The 18233-nt window shown below is 37.3% G+C and overlaps 10 protein-coding genes across 10 annotated transcripts; 5 read left to right on the top strand and 5 right to left on the bottom strand.

Moving 5' to 3' along the window:
- Positions 1–254: 254 nt before the first annotated feature.
- Positions 255–1232, top strand: C9374_006866 (uncharacterized protein; the record flags this gene model as incomplete). The annotated part of the gene is made up of 1 exon (XM_044696773.1): positions 255–1232. One exon carries the CDS (start codon positions 255–257, stop codon positions 1230–1232), a length of 978 nt encoding a protein of 325 aa, XP_044555229.1.
- A 100-nt stretch (positions 1233–1332) lies between these two features.
- Positions 1333–2109, bottom strand: C9374_006865 (uncharacterized protein; the record flags this gene model as incomplete). The annotated part of the gene is made up of 1 exon (XM_044696772.1): positions 1333–2109. One exon carries the CDS (start codon positions 2107–2109, stop codon positions 1333–1335), a length of 777 nt encoding a protein of 258 aa, XP_044555228.1.
- Positions 2110–2133: 24 nt separating this feature from the next.
- On the bottom strand, positions 2134–3197 carry C9374_006864 (uncharacterized protein; the record flags this gene model as incomplete). The annotated part of the gene is made up of 2 exons (XM_044696771.1): positions 2134–2687; positions 2816–3197. 2 exons carry the CDS (start codon positions 3195–3197, stop codon positions 2134–2136), a joined length of 936 nt encoding a protein of 311 aa, XP_044555227.1.
- Positions 3198–3366: 169 nt separating this feature from the next.
- C9374_006863 (uncharacterized protein) lies at positions 3367–5073 on the top strand (the record flags this gene model as incomplete). The annotated part of the gene is made up of 1 exon (XM_044696770.1): positions 3367–5073. The coding sequence occupies one exon, from the start codon at positions 3367–3369 to the stop codon at positions 5071–5073; it is 1707 nt and encodes a 568-aa protein (XP_044555226.1).
- A 43-nt stretch (positions 5074–5116) lies between these two features.
- Positions 5117–8271, top strand: C9374_006862 (uncharacterized protein; the record flags this gene model as incomplete). The annotated part of the gene is made up of 3 exons (XM_044696769.1): positions 5117–6619; positions 6983–7486; positions 7666–8271. 3 exons carry the CDS (start codon positions 5117–5119, stop codon positions 8269–8271), a joined length of 2613 nt encoding a protein of 870 aa, XP_044555225.1.
- Positions 8272–8467: 196 nt separating this feature from the next.
- C9374_006861 (uncharacterized protein) lies at positions 8468–12104 on the bottom strand (the record flags this gene model as incomplete). Its single annotated transcript, XM_044696768.1, has 4 exons — positions 8468–9930; positions 10024–11137; positions 11181–11264; positions 11313–12104. The coding sequence occupies 4 exons, from the start codon at positions 12102–12104 to the stop codon at positions 8468–8470; spliced, it is 3453 nt and encodes a 1150-aa protein (XP_044555224.1).
- A 281-nt stretch (positions 12105–12385) lies between these two features.
- On the top strand, positions 12386–13870 carry C9374_006860 (uncharacterized protein; the record flags this gene model as incomplete). The annotated part of the gene is made up of 1 exon (XM_044696767.1): positions 12386–13870. The coding sequence occupies one exon, from the start codon at positions 12386–12388 to the stop codon at positions 13868–13870; it is 1485 nt and encodes a 494-aa protein (XP_044555223.1).
- A 335-nt stretch (positions 13871–14205) lies between these two features.
- On the top strand, positions 14206–14718 carry C9374_006859 (uncharacterized protein; the record flags this gene model as incomplete). The annotated part of the gene is made up of 1 exon (XM_044696765.1): positions 14206–14718. The coding sequence occupies one exon, from the start codon at positions 14206–14208 to the stop codon at positions 14716–14718; it is 513 nt and encodes a 170-aa protein (XP_044555222.1).
- A 187-nt stretch (positions 14719–14905) lies between these two features.
- Positions 14906–15739, bottom strand: C9374_006858 (uncharacterized protein; the record flags this gene model as incomplete). The annotated part of the gene is made up of 1 exon (XM_044696764.1): positions 14906–15739. The coding sequence occupies one exon, from the start codon at positions 15737–15739 to the stop codon at positions 14906–14908; it is 834 nt and encodes a 277-aa protein (XP_044555221.1).
- A 198-nt stretch (positions 15740–15937) lies between these two features.
- Positions 15938–17554, bottom strand: C9374_006857 (uncharacterized protein; the record flags this gene model as incomplete). The annotated part of the gene is made up of 1 exon (XM_044696763.1): positions 15938–17554. One exon carries the CDS (start codon positions 17552–17554, stop codon positions 15938–15940), a length of 1617 nt encoding a protein of 538 aa, XP_044555220.1.
- Positions 17555–18233: the final 679 nt, after the last annotated feature.

Below are 18233 nucleotides of genomic sequence, written 5' to 3'. Positions count from 1 at the left end.
ATTTCATAAACAACACAATTCTCATCCATTCAAATGTTCCTCTTCCAATATAGTTTCGCGCGTCTGGTTTTGCTCCCTTCAAAAAATTTTGTTTACTCGACAGGAGGAAGCAGCTGTTTAGAGAACATGAAGCAACGAGAAAATATAAAGAAAAAATATATACAACCCTCTCTTCATTCGCATAGTGGCACAGTGCTCTCATCGGTTCTTGCTATTTTTATCATTCAATAATCATTCATCATTGACAAGGAAACATGCCAAAAGAAACAACGGAAATTCACCAACGATCGCAAAGATCTGCCAAGTGTCCCGAATGTGTTGTGAATAATACGTCCTACTGTTCTCACGCCAGATCTATTTGTAATTTTCTTGGATTAAAAGCACGTCCCTATCCTGTATTTCCATCTTGGTTCTCTGAAGAAATTCAAGATCTCTCATCTTTACAGCAGCATGATCTTTTCAGAGGTTTTCATAACATGCAAACGGAGTTTATTCAAACTTTTCCAAAGAATTATAGACTTGAAACCAAAAGACAGCACTTTCTGAGTGACTTGATCATGTTCTTGAATGATAAGCTTTCCGAGTATGAAATTCCAAAAAGACTTTCGATCGATGTCATCACTCGTAATCAAAAGAAAAGACGTTCATTGGGTTTATCTGTACATGAAGAAGAGCAGGACGTAATAGAAGTTACCGAAGAAAGAGATTCCATGCAGGATCAGAACGAACAGGATCCACTTGTCAATCCCAATGGTGATAGTGATTCTCTTGTTGGAAGTTGTCAATCTGAAGAGTCTTCAGATGTGGATGACATGACCATTATCACTCCTGGAAGTGCTCATACGCAACATGCTCTTCCATTGCCTCCTTCCGTACATGATCCAACACCTTCGATCACAATAGCTGTACAGTCTGAACCTTATGGTAAACTTTTTCATGTGAAATTACCATTGAATATGAAAACCTTAGACGGTTTAAAAAAAGAAATCAAACAACATTGCTGTATCGTACATGACGTTACCTTGTCCTATGAGAGAAATGCTCAAAGATCCTCTCTTGTCAGTGATATGAATGTCACTCTCATGTTTGAATATTTTGCAAGAATGCAACAAAAGAATGACGAGTATGAACCAAAAATCTTTTTTTTGGAAGCTTTTTCAAACATGATGGGAAAAGAAAATATATTTTCCTATCCCATTCATTCATTTTTACAAAACAGTTGTAATCAATAATTCAAAGTCCAATTGTATAATAGCACCTTCTGTAAAGTACATAATTCTGTTGCACAGTTAAAGCTGTGACCATCAAGAAATCGATTTCTATTAGAAATCTCTATTTCTCGTACTCAACCACTTTGGCGCATAACAAGTTCATTGCTTTCAAATTTCGTGGATCATCCATAAGGACTTTCTTTTCTTCAAGATTATTCACATGAAATTCAAAAGCTCTCGAATTTGAATACAAATCAGAAAGTACAACATCGCTTGTAGTTTCACCATAACGCAACAACAAGAAATGCATGGGCTTTTTCATTTCAGCAATTTGTCTAGCGTCCTTACTTTCAAATCGACTTGTACCACAATATTTCACAAAAAGTGTAAGAATGCGATTGTCCGCTTCCTCGATACGAGTGATAATTTTGTGTTCGAGAATCAAATCATACGATTGTTTCGCATGACCGGTGATGGCATTCAAAAGATCAGAAATAGTTTTTTCATACTCCTTGTCATTCACGAACACATGAATCTTGAGCTGTTTCGAAGAGTTTGAACTTTGTTGTTGGGAACGAGTGGTGAATGGTTGTTGATAGACAATTCTCTTTGATTTTGGAGGCTGAGATGAAAATCTGGAAAAAATCGAACTCAACAAGCTTGGTGATTCCGATTGTTGTTCTTCTTCGACGATTTTAATATTATTAACGACTTTTTCTATGACATCCATTCGTGATTCTAAATGTTTAAATCTTTTCTCAAATTTGTCATCAAATTGTTTTAAAGTATTCTCAAGGGAAGAAATCATGGATTTAATTTGTGATAATTCGTTGATCATCAGGTCACTGCTGGAAGAAACATGCTCAAGGTTACTCTGTGGCGTTGGTTGTGAATTCATTTTTTCGTTTCTGTCAAATGTCATTTATTTTGCAACAGTTGTGGCGTTGTTAATCACGCTCGTAGTGAGCCCTTGCAACTCTCGTTCTGTTCTTTCATTCTCTACCAACTTGATGCTATCCAGACTACTAGTAAAGAACTCAAACTTGACACAACTTGAAAATTCAGATCCCAACTGCAATTCATCATTCTTATTTCCATATCGATACACTAAAAATATAATCTTCTTTCCCTTATTTACCAATTCAACCGCTTCCTTACTTTGAAAACGAGAACTTCCACAATACTTGGGAAATAAAACTAAATTTGTGGAACAAGCATCAGCGGAGGAAATTAAATTGTAATCTTCAATGTGAAATCTTTCAGCATACGCTAATTCATTCATCTTTTTAAGAATGGCATTGGTCATATTTTGGTAATCCGGACATTGATACAAATCAAAGGAAAGTTTGCTCCAGTAGGATTTTCTTGCCTCTGGATGAATATTTGCTCCCCATGAAGTGACGGAAGAGTTTAACGTGTTTTGTGTCTTGGTTTGAGGAGGTTTGATGATTTCCTTGATTTCATTGAGTTCAGTGTCTAAGTGTTGAATTTTTTCACTGTGTTGTGTCAAGTTATGAGCGGTTGTGGAGAGTTGTGTTTCAATGGACTTGAGAGTATTATTTTCTAACAATTCGACCTTTCCTGGATGTTTTTTAAAGAGTCACAGAAGGTGGAAAGCTCGGTTACTTTAGACTCAAGCTTTGAAATTTTTGACTCCAGTTGTTCCGAGATCTTTTTTTCAAGTTCTTTTCTTAATCGGGATTCGTCTTCAATAACTTGCTGTTTTGTTTTGTTTTCTTCGTCCAATCGTGCCACTTTGTCTAGCAAATTCTTCCAATCTTGCTCTGTGATAAAAAACTTATTTTCTGTTGCAGCCATGGTCTTATCGTCTTGTGGTTGGATCTTTCCTTCTTCATGATCTTGAATTTGGTTGATCGGATCAAGAGTTGAAGAAGGATCTTGCTGAGAAGAAATGGACACACACTCAATGTCCGAATTATTATTATTCTGTGAATCACGTTCTTCACTGCAGTCAGGTGGTTTCATTTTTTGTCGAGTACAATGACAAGTGCAACGGAAAGTGAGGACTTAACGTTGTGTTTATACTCGATGTGTCACTTTTCACATCATAAGAATGGGAATTCCGAGATGGTTACATCATTTGAGTGTCACGTTGGGCGACAACTCCTTAAAAAAAATTAGCACAATCTCCTGAATGCGATTTCCTGATTCCACATCATCTGCTCCGCAACAAGCTTCAAGAACTCTCGACGACGGTTCGGATCACTTGGCCAAAGCCAAAAAGTTTATCATCTTTCTTCTCGATGGCTCATCTTCTCTTTCTGCCGATGATTTCTCACGTCAACGTTCCGTTGTTCTTGGTTTAGCCAAACGTTTCTCCAATGGCAAAAATCAACTTGCAGTCATTCAATTCAGTTCGACCGTTCAGGTTCAGTGTAACGCAACAACGAATTTCGACCATGTCGAACATGCACTCTCTTCCATGCAACAGCTGTCAGGAAGTACGCGAATGGATCGAGGTTTTGATGAGGCCAAGATTCTTTTCGAAACTCAAGAATTAGGTCCCTCCAGACGAATTGTGATCATTCTTACGGATGGTATTCCAGATGATGAAGCTATGGCCATTCGAAAGAGTGATTATTTGAAAATTGTTTTGGATGCGGACGTGATTTGTTTGGGAGTTGGTGCATTTGTGAATGAGAAGGTCGTTAAAACACTTGCATCCTCTGAAGACATGGGAGCATGTGTGAGTAAATGGGACGAAGTGAAGGACACGATTGAACGTCTCACTGGAAGCAAGCGTAGTGCAAAGGATGGAATTCGTGTGAGTGCAACCATCTTGAATCGACCTGTAGCCATTGGACAACCTGTCCAATTCCAATTACAACTTCGGAATTCTACATCCAACACCATTCCAAAGAAAAGTATTTTCAGATTCGTTGGAAATGAATATTTTGATTTTGGTCGTCATGTCATTGCTGAGGACATTGAAGAAGATGAAAAATACAAATTCACCATTGAACTCGAGCCCTTAGATAACAGAACCATTAAGGATCTCGAAGAAACTCTTCCATATGAACTTTTGGATTCCACCAAGAAACATCAATTGTTTAAAGGTGCAGTCAATATTTGGGCGAGTGATTTTTGTGGAGATCTCATCACGTTCAAACCCATCGATGTTCCATTGCTTAATATTGGTTTATTTGGTACCATGGGTTCAGGAAAGAGTAGTTTCTTTAATTGTATTCACACTCTATTGGAAGGAAGTGTCGAGACCAACAATCAATTCTCAACTCCTGCCATTGCTGGTAATACGGGAGATCACGTCACAACCAAAATGTGTCGATACAATCTTCCTGAAATGTGGAAAGATCATGAGCAACTGTCTAAATTGAGATATGTGTTATGGGATACTTTTGGTTTGACCAATGAAACCTATAACAACAATGAATTTACAATGTTTATTGAAGGAAAGCTTCCACATGAATATGAAATGACCGATGAAGGCCAAACTTCTCATAGAAATTCTTCTCGAACTGTCCTGACCTCTCCAGATAAGAAAATTCATTCCATCATCTTTGTCGTTGCCCAGGGAGATCGTGGTGACAATCAACTCATGCAAAAACTTAAAGAAATGTTTAAATTAGCAATGAAGCATTCGTTGCAGCCATTGGTCGTTCTGTCCAAGATTGATGAAGTCCCAGCTGAGGAAGATTTGGAAAAACTCAAAGCGAATTTAGCTCAACAAATTGGAGCACCTCGTCATTCGATATTCACAAGTGAAAATTATCATGGAGAGACTCCAAAAAGAAGATTTGATATTGATAAGAATACCTATGTCATTCTTGAAACAGCGTTGACACGAGGTGTTCAGTATTTAAAGTCTTTGAGAAATAAGTAAACCATCATTTTGTAATTCCCTTCACTTGTCTGTAATTAAAAAAATGCATCAACGTGAATTGAGTCGTCATTATGGTAACACCAACAACCACACGCTGTGGTTCATTATTTTCAGTCATTCATATACACGGTTTCAATTCATATGCACATGGCTCCGTGAAAAACTCGAACCAATCCGATATGGACTTCCCAAATTATCATCCTTGTATTTTGCTTCTCCCTATTTTAAGGAAGGAATGAAATGCTGTGATGGCCAATATTTGGAAGACATTTTAGGTTCAAATCCTTTTTCCTATGGTTCTTTGGATGTTGCTAACGATAAAAATTCATTGTTAAAACCTTCTCAAATTTGTGAACAGGTTACGAATAGTTTTCATGGAAATCATAATTGTGTCATGATCATCATGGATGAGGATCCTGATCAAGACTTGGACCAAGGTATTCTTGATGCCATTGTTTTAATGCAAGGTTTAAGAGAAAAGGCCGAATTGTATGGAGTCTTTTTGAGATCGATGCATTCTCCATTGTGGGAAATTTGTTGGAATTACAATTATTTCACATCCATGTGTTTGAAAAGTAATTTGAAAAGAATAGAATACATGTTCCATGCTTTTGGTAATGGAACGAGCAGAAATTTGTTTCAAAGACATGAAGTGAAAACCAAATTCAAAATCAACTTACCAATTACAAATGTGGCTACGCTACAAATCCAATTGAAAAGTGAACAACCATCACGACAAGTGAAAATACAAATTTTGGGGAATGAAATGTTTCAAGGAATGACAACCACGAAACATGTCCATGACAATGCATTGTTTGAACTTGATCTAGTTTTGAAAACGCCATCAAGAAAAGACGAATTTTTAAGATATATCCTTTGGGATTCTACATCAAACATCATCTTGGATGAAGGTCAGTTAAGGTTTCGAGTATGTGATATGGTATCCGAATTTGTGTATCATTGTCTCAAAGATCGTCCTCTCAAGATGGGAATCATCTCTAACTGTAACGAAATGGACCTATTTGTGAATGGTCTTTATACATTGATTGACCATGTGACCGATGAGAAGCCCAACAAAAATCAACAACTTTCACTCATTACCAATCCCTGTTTACTGAATGAAGGTGTTCAAGAATATTCATGTCGGAATGTGACACTCGTTTGTTATGAAACTCAATTCAATGACGAATCTTTACAACTTGATTCCATTATTGAAAACGTCGATATCATTGTATTTTACGCATCCGCTTATCGATATTTATATTATTCGAAACGAATTCTTGAAGCATGTCGACTCCATTCCAAACCTTGTACGATTGCCTTACACCATGATATCATTCGAGACGAACGAGAAGAGAATGAAATACTGAAACATCATGCAATAGAAATACCCGAGACGATACAACAATACGATGGGGAGAGCACTTGTACGGATTTTCAATTGGACGTGTCACTTCTTCCAGTGGTGGAAGGAACAGTGAAACAAGTGTTTCAGAAACAACAACAACAACAACACAATGGATTCATAACCAACCTTGGAATGGTGGTAGGTGCAATTGCATCCATTCTTTTATTTTTGATCATCATTATGAGACATTCATGATTGGTACAACAGTAAATGATGAGCCTCCAGGTGACTGGTAACCTTCCACTTTCCGCGTTCTCTCGAGCTCGTTCAAAAAATTTTGTTTGAGCACCTGAAGCAACCACCGCAACTTGGCCTCTACTCGTTTTTCAAGCCAAAAAAAAATTCATCATTACATCGCTCAGCCTGGCTCCAATAAAAAGAGACACTATTTATTTATATACACATACCCAAGCGCCTATCAAAAAACACCTATCGATTGATCACCCATATATTATTACTATTATTATTATTATCATCTATATTATTATCAAAATGCCAAAGGAATCATCTCCTCTTCAAATTACCAAATCTCCCAAACATCCCCAATTGCTATACGTCATTCATTCCTCTCCTTCTTCCAAAAGTCAACCGAAACGAACCAAATCGTGTCCATGTTGCTATGCCCAAAACCACTTGGATTGTCCTCATTCCACTGATATTTCTACCTTTCTAGGATATACTCGTAATGAACCATATCCAGTTTTCAGAACAATCCGAGAAGGTCTTTTTGATCTCACACAAGAACAATGGCAAGAGTTGTTGAACGATTTTGAGAGTTTTCAAAAAAGATTTATCCAAAGTACCAATGGGAAAGAAGCGTATAAGAGAAAACGATTTCAACAACTCTTGATGAAGTTTTTGAATGATGCGTTTGTGAAGCAGCGTATTGATTTTCAATTGTCTGAAAAGGATATTGAAAGAATGGAGAAAAAACCTCAACAGGGTGGCAAGATGCATCTTGATGACAAGCGTGACATTAAGAGGAGTCCACAGCAAGCAATGATGGTACGTCCATCGGATCCTCTCTATCATCAAATTTCGGATTGGATCGAAAATGATGATGGGAGTGAACACTCGGAAGGATCATCCTCATTGATTGGGCCACAACTTTCTGACAACTTTCAAGATCCAATGGATGAAAATGATGATCGGGAAGGTGAAGATCCAATGGTAATGACAACGAGGAAGAAGAAGTGAATGAAGAGAATTATCAAGAAGAGAATGAAGAATTTCAACAAGATGAAGATGCTTTGATAGGAGATTGTAATTCTGAAGCATCTGAAAACGAGGTAGAAGATACACTTGATTCTCCTCCACAGCTACATGCAGAGAATATGCAAGAAGTTGATGATGACGTTATATTCGTTAAGGTAGGGATGAGGGAATCCAGTGGTTCCACGAACTTGCAAGCCCAACAAGCTTCGAAGTGTCTCACTTTCAAAATCACTCTCACTACTGCAAACGGTACACAATTCTTTCATCCAGAGTTGAATCTCGATTCCATGACTTGTTTGGATACATTAAAGAAGACTTTATTGGAGGAATGTGGGATTAATACTGCACACTCATGGAATCAATATTCCCTGGAGTACAAGAGAGGGCACGAACGGTCCTGTCTTTCTAGTGACCAGTTAGTTCGATCAATGGTAAAATATATTCGATCGCAGCATGAGAAGAATAATGGCGACTATGAACCTGAGATTGAGATGAAGGTGAGAGTTCATCCCGTTATTTCTTTCCCTCGCTTGTATTCACAACAAACTTTCACTCATGAAGTGATCAAAAATTAGATTTCCAACTTTACAACAACCAGGTATTTTCAGAGTGAGCGAGTATAATTAACTTTATTAAACTGCAACTCCATCACATATTGCGCCCACAGTGATCCATTTATCTAGATGTCGCTGATACCAAAAATCAATATTTGTGTACGGTTCCCAAAATATATTGCTGACTGCTATTTCTACGCTGTGTGCAACCGTTGAATTATGTATACCACAACTCCTTAATTAAATGATCCATACCCTTTTCGAATTCCAACATAAATATCTCCTCTGGTGTTAAATTTTCGTAGGAAGTTGTATCATTTTCGGTCGTGACCATCGTGGGGTGTGGCTTTTCGTTTATAACCTCAGAAGCAGCTATAGCAGAAGATGTAGGCACTTCATTGTTCAATTTCTCAAAATGGACCATTTCATCCCCTTCTTCGATATCTTCTTCTTCAGTGCTCTCATCATCGTCAGACAATTCAATTACTTTCTGTGAAGGATGAGATGCTGGTTGTAATAATTTTGTAGATTCTACATTCTTCGTTTGAACAATGGCTGGTGAAGATGATGAAATGCTTGGCAACTTGTTCAAAGATTCTGGAGACGTCTTTTTGGGTTGTTGTGGCTGCTCTACACTGGTGGTTTTCTTTGTAGTTGTCGTCTCCTGCTTCTTTTTCTTTGAGGACTGTTGTTTCTTCTTTTTCTTTTTGTTTTTATCAGGTGACGATGAAATCAAGTCTGCAATATCATCAATATTATCTTTTGAAATGAGTGGTGGAATGTCATGTGAATGGGAAGATGTCTTTTTGGGAGTATTCGTGGAATTGGTCACAATACCTTTGATTGATTTCTTTTCCTCAACAAGAGGAGAATGATGACTTCCAGCAGAAGATGGTGTCACATTCTTCAGGTTGCTTTTGGATGGCTTGCTCTGACTTGTATTGGTAGTTTGATCGTGTGACGGCGTAGGTCCCATACCCACTACTCCAATTCCCAATATTCCATTCATGAGTTTGGAGTAAAAATCTTCATTAAAATCAGTTGGGAGTTCTCCTTTCCGTTTCATTTCCAAAAATCTCATAGTTTCTTCTTTGATGATTTCTTCTCTGCTGGTAGGAACGGTATTCTGTCCACCACTACTGGTTGGAGTGGAAATGCCATTTCGACCAGTACTTTGGTCCGTAATGGATCGTGTCGTGCTGCTAGTATTTGAAGCATCCATAAGAGATTGGTAGGATGCGGCCTCTAGCTCTGTATTTCTTGAATAATTAAAGAATTTAAACTTGGTGAACACATATTCACTAATGTTATCTCCATAGTCATTGAGAGTAATATAGAAGGTTCTAGCTTTGCTACAGACATCTCGAAGAGCTTCAAATTTGGATTCTAGAATGATGTTGGTGAGAATTTCTTCTCCATGATTTTTCTTGAACCTTTTTCTACCGCTTTCAAAACCTAAAAGACCAGTCATTGTGTTAATAGCGTTATATTGAAGCTCTATAAGTGAAGGATCAATATTGGATTGTTTTTTCTTTGAATTTCCTGCAGCTGTGGAAGTGGTGGTAGTAGCCGGCTTTTTTTTAATAATCTCTACCAAAAGCTCTAAATATCCTTTCGAAATCAGTGTATTGTTGACTTGCTCCGAGATTTGTTTCAATAAAAGAGGCTTACCCCAACATTCTGTTTGTTGTTGGCCAGTTATGAAGTCAGTGATAATAATAGACAAATTTCACAAGCATGATCACAAAAATTAGAGCGTCTAAAATAACATACCTGGGTTTTGACAACTATTTCCAACCGTGATAATGGCAAAATTTTTAGCTTCCAAATCGATATTTTGCAAAGAAAGCTTGTAGAGGGCAAGAAGTATCTTCTCATCGGAAACTATTGCTTCCTTAATATCGAAATTTTCTACTGATAAGTATGCATAACATTGGGCAATAAAAACAGCCTTAATGATGGGAGGCCTTTGAGTGGCTAACGACTTCGAAACTTGAAGTAAAATTGGTGACAGGGCGATAAGGCCGTTCATCTCATAAATTGTTCGACTAATATCAGAAGATCCACCTCTAGCAATTGCTGCCAAAGCACAAACAGAAGCCTCCAACAATTCGCAAAGTTGTGCATCATTTTCTCCCATGTCAGGAATTATATAGTCAATAAGGGATAGTTGCTGAATAATTTGTCGTAATGCATCTCCATCCTCATATTGTACAACTCTCCTTCGTATCGAGCTATCATTGTCAACATTGCAAAGATCGGTCACAGCTCGTGTGGAGAATAGTTTTAGTTCTTGGTCATCCCATAGACATAATGAGTCTAAAATACTGTCAATGCCATTTAGTATAAGTGACCGTTCTTCCTCTTCTTCAAATATATCTTCGAGAATGCTCTTGTTCTCCTTCTTATTTTTGAGATCAATTTTCTCGAAATCTTCAAACATTACGTGATTGTAATCATTGACGGCACTTGCAATGTAATCGACCAGCAACACTGCACCCATACTTCGGCAATTAATATCAGTTGGTGATGATGCTAAACAATAAATATCTAAAATATTGAGTCCAAAATCATTTTCATCGCCCATGAAATACATATCATCTACTGATTCTTCTTTTTTCTTGGAAAAGTTTTCTGCACATTTTTTTCTCTCATGTTCAACGATTGATTTTTCATAGTAATCGCAATATTTACAAATGTTAATAACTGATTGATCCAAAACATCCAAGTCATTCTTATTTTTGTTTTGCTTTTTTGACATTTCGTAAATGTGATAAGAAAGCCCATGAAGCGTTCGTAAACTATCAAATACATCTTCTTTTCGCTCATAGAGTAAATCAAAATCAATATCACATTTGTGAGACGACTTGGTTCTTTCCATATTGCTCTATTTATGGTCGATATATTAACAGTACACATAAGAAACTTACTTGTTCAAGAAGAGCAGTAAAATTCATATAGGCTTCCTTATACTTTCTCATACATATAAGTGCATGTCCTTTGATAATGTACGCCTGAACTTGTGAATATTTCCGAAATAATTAATGAGAATAACCACTTACCGAGTGATAGGAAGAATTCTGTCTTAGTACTGAGTCACAATCTACTACTGCTTTTGAGTAAACATGATGGCCAATGAATGCAATGGCTCGCAAAATATACAAAGTAAAGGTACAAGGAGAAAGAGGTAGTGAAGAGCAAACTAATTCTGGAATGTTGAGAGATGAATGAAGGTCTTGTCGGTGTTGGTCATCATCGAATAGAGTAGATTCGAGCAAGAATGGAGTTTCTAGAGGTTGTTGACACTGTATATCTTCATCCCGAGGATTTTCTTCATCTTCTTCGTCTTTTATAATTGTGAAATATAAATTTTGTTTCAATCCTAGCGATGTTGTAAAGCAACCTATTGCAATTTCAAATTTTTGATGATAAAGAAACGTTATGCCTTTGGTGTAGCCAGCAATTATCTTTTTAAGAGCAAACTTTTTTCGTTGTTCGATTTGCACGTTTGGGTTTATCAATGAAGCAGTATCTATGCCTTCCAAGGCATTCAAATAATCTCTCGGCACATCCTCTCGATTGATTTCCGTTGATGATGACAAAGATTTTGAAAAAGCATTGCATGGATCAGCTCCCATCACGGAAGTATTTGATGATGATTCCGTAGATAAAGAACCATTTTTCAACTGCGGAGTAGAAATATGTGGCGGCGAAGATGGTTTTGAATTTTTAGATTTCTTTGTCTTGGATTTGTTATGTACGGTTGTTGTTGATAAATTTTTACTATTATTTACATGAGTATTGTTGTTGTTCGGAAGCAGCGAGGATGATTTGGAAGATGACTTTGTGGGCATTTTTGTTTGGCTTGTTTTTTGAAGAACTGGAGGACAATTCAATTTGGATGCATCTAATGAACGTTGCTTGGGTATTGTTCATTGATCTCTTTTCACTGATAATGCCAAGAAAACAAACAAACAAACGTACATCACAAAAATTAAAAGCAAAAAAATAGCCAAAGAGAAAACAATCCTAAACACTAAAGACCCCAAAAAAATTTATTCAACTTGAACCCATCGGGATTTTGAAATATTAATAATTAGTATTTATTAATCAAGTAAATTTGTCAAGCAAGAATATGAATTTTGACGAATTTGGAGAATTGGCTGGTAAGCTAATTCAAGAGAATCACGCTAAACAAGCCTTACAGGCTTTGAACAAGCAACAAAAGCTATTTAAAACGTTATTGTCTCAGCGTCTACTACCAAAAGAAGGTTATTCCGATCAACAAATTGAAGCATTACTTTCGCTTTTTGCGTCTATGGATACCAATAATTATGAAAATCATATCGGAATTGGAGAGAGAGAAGGACGTGTGTATAGTAATTTAGTGATGAAGAGACATTTTCATTTGAGCCATGGAATTGGCAGATCAGGAGAATTGACCTCCAATCAACCAAAGGCAGCCGGATCAAGCATGATTTTACAATTAACAAATTATTTAGTCAATCATGCGCTGCAAATTGCAGGATGCAAGAATGTCAAAAAGTCTATTGTTGTGCCCATGTGTACTGGAATGACTTTGAGTTTGTGTCTGAGGACGTTAGCGAACGATACCAAGCAACCGAACAAGAAGTATGTCATTTGGCCACGAATCGATCAACAATCTGTACTCAAATCAATTGATACTGCTGGGCTTGCTCCTCTAGTCATTGAAAATTTGGTGAACGAGGACGGATCTATTGAGGCTGATATTACAGGAATTGAGAAGAAAATACAACAAGTTGGAGCAGAAAACATTCTGTGTGTACTCTCGACAACGAGTTGTTTTGCACCACGTGTTCCAGACGACGTTTTTGAAATTGGAAAAATCTGTCACAAATATCAAATTGGACACATTGTTAACAATGCCTACGGTGTTCAATCCAAAATCATTATGGAGAAAATTAACAAGGCAATTGCTAGTTCAAAATCCACAATTACATGTTTTGTTCAAAGCACGGATAAGAATTTTATGGTGCCTGTTGGAGGTGCTATTGTGGCAAGTGGAGGTGAATGTGAGGAATTTGTGGATAAAGTCTCAAAATTGTATGCTGGTAGAGCAAACATGTCACCGATATTAGATCTATTTATTACTCTACTCTCGATGGGAGCAAACCGATGGAAAGAATTACTCTCTGAGAGAGAGGATCTTTTTCAATATTTCATCAACAAGTTCAGAACTAATGAAACCAAGAATTCAAACGCAGCAGAAAATACTGAGTCCAGCTCCATTGATACTTCTTCAACGAATAGTTCTAATACTTCACTCGATCATCCACTCATCACAGGATCCAACTCACGTAATCACATCTCGTTTGCGCTCTCCCTTAACATGAGTAAGGAACAGGCACTGAAACTGGGAGGCAGATTGTTCTATCGAAATTGTACAGGGCCTCGTGTCGTTCTTAAAGAAGCAAAAAAGAACGTGGTTGGTATTGATTTTTTAGGTTACGGCTCGCATACCAATCAGTACCCCCATCACTATATAACGTTGGCGTGTGCAATTGGAATTCAACAGTGTGAAATTGACTCTTTTGTCCAAATGTTTTTTAAGGAGATTAGTACCTTAACGACTAAATAACATCAACTGAACCAAACTTGCTCAAGTAATATAACTTATACACAAGATTTTCGTTCGGAACCTCAATTTTCCTCTGCTGACGACGATGCGAAATAACGCCGACTCAATTACGAGCCGCGTGTACCTTGGATGTGCTCATGGATGTGCCTCAGATTCAAAACAAGTAGTTCTAGCTTCCTTGTTCGCTCGTTGAGGTTTCGCTCCTCCTCAACGTTCACCAATGGCAACCTTCAACACAAAAAAAAGGCACAACTTCACAAACACGTGCGTTCTGCCTTAAACGACCTTACATTTTTTGGCGCCAGTTTTATGCGCATTGAGTGCAAGCACACATCATGATTCATGCATTGACACCATCCTCATCATCCTTAACAACCACAACAACAGATACATCATTAACAATGCCAATCCCATCCTCAACGACCAATCCATCGTCATTGAATCCAACCACGACATACCTACCAGACGCATCGAGGGTTCACTCGACTCAACCACTGTTGACAAGTCGAAATGACGAAACAACAATATCTGCCTGCACACCTGCACGTCCTTCAGAAGTAACCAAGTGCACAGCTAGCACACGTGTCGTACCACCTCCTCCTCCCAAAAAGCCCTCGTCATGGACAACACATGCGAAAGATTTATACAGGAAACCTTATTCGGATGTGAACGTTGTACAAACTCATCGACTACCCAAAACCAGCAAGCGAATGAAAACACACACGGTACCAGCATGCGTATTGCAGCAGAGGCGCTCGACGAGGAGTCTCTGCCGAGTCTTGATATTCAATAGTGAAGAAGACGAGAATAATAGTGAAATGGAAGTTGTTCACGATCAAGGGCAATAGTCATGATTGTAGAAGAACGTTCTGCTAGGCTTTCCTTATCTTTCCCCTAAGTTTGATCTCATCTTTATTTATCAATCAATCCCTCATGTATTATATCTCCCTCCTCTCTAGAAACTCTAAGCAATAAACTTTATTGATGAATTCGATTATTAATTTGTGTGCTTGAATCTCGTGCTTTACGGTTCAATCATTGCAGCATCTTGATCATTGAGGAGTAGTTGAATGATGAAAAGTGTTCATTCATCACAGATTCCCACCGTTGTTCCATTGGGAGGGTAGGACAAGACCTCTTTACAACGTACTTTTTAACGATATCATAGGTATAACGTTTTGCGTTCTTTTCCTTTGTTGTTGTACAACAATTTAAAACACAATGAACACGATTCATCTCGCTACAAGTGATCAATCCAGGAAATTCCAAAAGTTCCAACAGCTCCTCCTTGCTCGGATTTTCAAACAATTCAAATTTAACCTTCTTTTGCAGCTTCTTTCCTCCACTACCACTACTCTTGGAAGATACATTCTTTTGCTTCTTCCGATTGATCGGAACATATTTCAATAAATGTTTCACATCATTCGTAAATTTCAATTCGTTCGCTTGTGGTGGATGCCAGAAATGAGAATAATATTTGAGATCCTCTTTCGGATATCTCAATACCACCAACTTGTTGGTATAAGCCTTCTCAAAGAACTTGTTCTTGTAATATAAATTCTCTAATTCTAATTGCACGATATTCCGATTGAGAAATTCATCTGGATTAGATTTCAAATTCACTTTTTTCAATACTTCTCCTTCTTCCGAACAAGGATCATCCTCTTCATCTTGTGAATCTTGTTGCAATGTTTTAAAATTGCCATGATGTTTGGAATAGACATGAAAACATAAAAATCTCCACAATTCATTCCGAATCGAGATTTGATACCACAAACGATTCACTCGTGAAATACAATGACACAACTCAATGTGATTGAAATTCTTGAAAATGCAGAGTAATAAATCTGGATGTTGAAGAGATTCCATTATTGCAATAACGTTGTTAATAATTATTTTCTATGAGACAAGGTTACATGCGGAGAAAGCTTTGTTTTTATTCGGTGGTCTTTGAATTAAAGTGAACATCAAAGTTCGTCTCCGCTTGCAAGCCCCTGCATTCGTTTAGTTGGGCTTGTCTCTCGCAGTCTTATTAATGTAATGTACGTCGGTGGAGCTGGATTTGAATTAGCCATTAATATTGCAAGGAAACCCATATTCATCTTCATGGGCACAATATTTCAAGGATGTGACCGATATTTCAGGGGGATTGTACTTGGTGTATGGTGATAGTACACTTGAAAATCCAAACAAATCGTATAGCCCCTTCGTGCCAGATCTTGGTTTTCCAACGATTTGAACTCCATAAGGAACAAAATCGTGATCCTCGCCCAACGGAAGAGTAATTACAGGACAATCCACAAGGTTGAAATATTGTGCCAAATTGAAACATAAATCTGTTGAGGTGGATATTGGTTTTTCATGATCAACTTTCCAAGCAACACAAGTACTGACTGGTATTACAAGAAAATCATAGGTCTGAAATAAGCCTTCAATTCCCATTCCAGTTTTCGACTGCACCTTCCTAGTATCTTCATAGGTTATTGCAACGGACGAAGAGTGCAGCTCTACTTGTTTAACTCTTTCATCATTTAACTTAACATTACAAAGCTTCAATATCTCCATAATGGTATCTTGGTCGTCAAAGTTAAAATCATGTTTGCTTAAATAGGTGACGTTGAAGAAGTCTGTCTTTACAGTGTTCACAAGATCGTCAAATGAGTGTTGGATGCAGGAATCCAAATCGCAACACCATGGGAAGTTTGAAATAAAACAAATTCGTTTTTCTTCAAACTCACGACAGCCATGTTTTTTGCAAAACTTGGCCCATCGTGACAATGTATACTCTGTATTCAAACCATCGTCTCCATCTTGAGGGATTAAAGACTCCCAGACCAATGCGGCGTCGTCTATACTTCTAGTGATCGTACCAATCGACACCCCATTATGACCGCATTTTGTACCTTCAAATAGCCTCGTGTCAGAAGAGGGTTTCACTCCAACATTGCCTGAGAAGCCAGTTGGGACTGCTATTGAACCAGCAGCATCACATGCTATAGCCACATTACCAACACCAGCTGCTATAGCAGCTGCTCCTCCAGAGCTCAAACTATTTGAAGGGTTGAAAGGATTTCTAATCATTCCGAATGGAGGGACAGTTGTCTGACCTAAATTGATTCCTCCATTCATTCTAAGAATAGTTTCTAAAACACATATTGTATTACTAAGGCAAGCGGTCAACTCCTTAATGTTTTCTGTAAGACAATAGTTTGAAAGCGTTTGTTGGATGTCAATGTTATGGTAAAATATACCGCTAAGATCTTTTGGTAACTCCATCAATTGTTGTTCCATTTCTTTCATGGATGGAATTCTGATGTGAGTGTGGTAGTATCCTTGAAGAGTGTTGAGTCTTTTGAGATGATGTGTTGCCATACTTGTTGGTGTTAGCTTTGCTCCAGAAAGAGTCTTGCCGCTAGCTAGAGCCTTTCTCGATTGTTCAATCGAGTAGAAACAAATTTGCTGATTCGTGCTTATCGGTGCTTCTAAATCCATCCCTGGGTCATGTCTAGGAAATTCCTTTGCTTTAACCCTATTTTCAAGACCGTGTTGATCATGATGAAGTTGATCAAAACAATGAAAGGTTTTAAATTGTTTGCTAAACAATCTTGCTGAATAGACTGTTAACGTCCACAAAGAATTGGAAACTTTTAAAAACGAGTCCGATCGAGATAGTTTTGCTTTCATTATTTTTTTTTCATTCTCAGTGCAAGTATCCCGCTACTCGCGGTTGACGTTAATTTTTAACGTTTTTTCGTCAAAAATTACAATCAAAAAGTTAACGAAAAAAATTTTATTCTCGCTTGAAAAGCGTTAATTATTGACGAAAAAACGTCAATAAAAAGCGTTAATTTCCCACATTAACGATTTCATTATTCACGCGTCAAATTAACGTCAATTATTATGATGTTTCATAATAAAAATAATTGACGAAAAATTAACGCTCCTTATTTCTCAAATTTCTCTTTCATTCTCGTTCAACCAATCGTTCACTAATTCAATCTCTTCAAACCACTCCAAATCTTCAAATCTTGTATGTTTATCCATTTTCCTCACATTCATTCATCCAAATTCTCTAATTTATATCCAACAACAAAGCTAAAGTAGCCAATTTAATGAATATAAATGGTAAATGAAAGATGAATTGGATTGACATTACTTACTTTTGAATAATTTAAGCTATCGGGTTGAAATATCATCTAATTCAATACTTGTATTTCATATCATCTTTTCATTTGTTTATCATGATGTTGGTTTTGCATTCAGTTAAAATATTTTTCAGTTGCGGCATAATAATCATAGTGATCAATAGTTCAATCAAAACACACTTCAAATTCATATAAATGATATATCAATTTGTCATTTG

This window comes from Naegleria lovaniensis (genome assembly GCF_003324165.1).
Source record: "Naegleria lovaniensis strain ATCC 30569 chromosome Unknown tig002, whole genome shotgun sequence".
Classification (NCBI taxonomy): domain Eukaryota; phylum Heterolobosea; class Eutetramitea; order Acrasida; family Naegleriidae; genus Naegleria; species Naegleria lovaniensis.
Note: the sequence above shows the minus strand (reverse complement) of the source record. Positions and strands in the feature narration are given on the sequence as shown.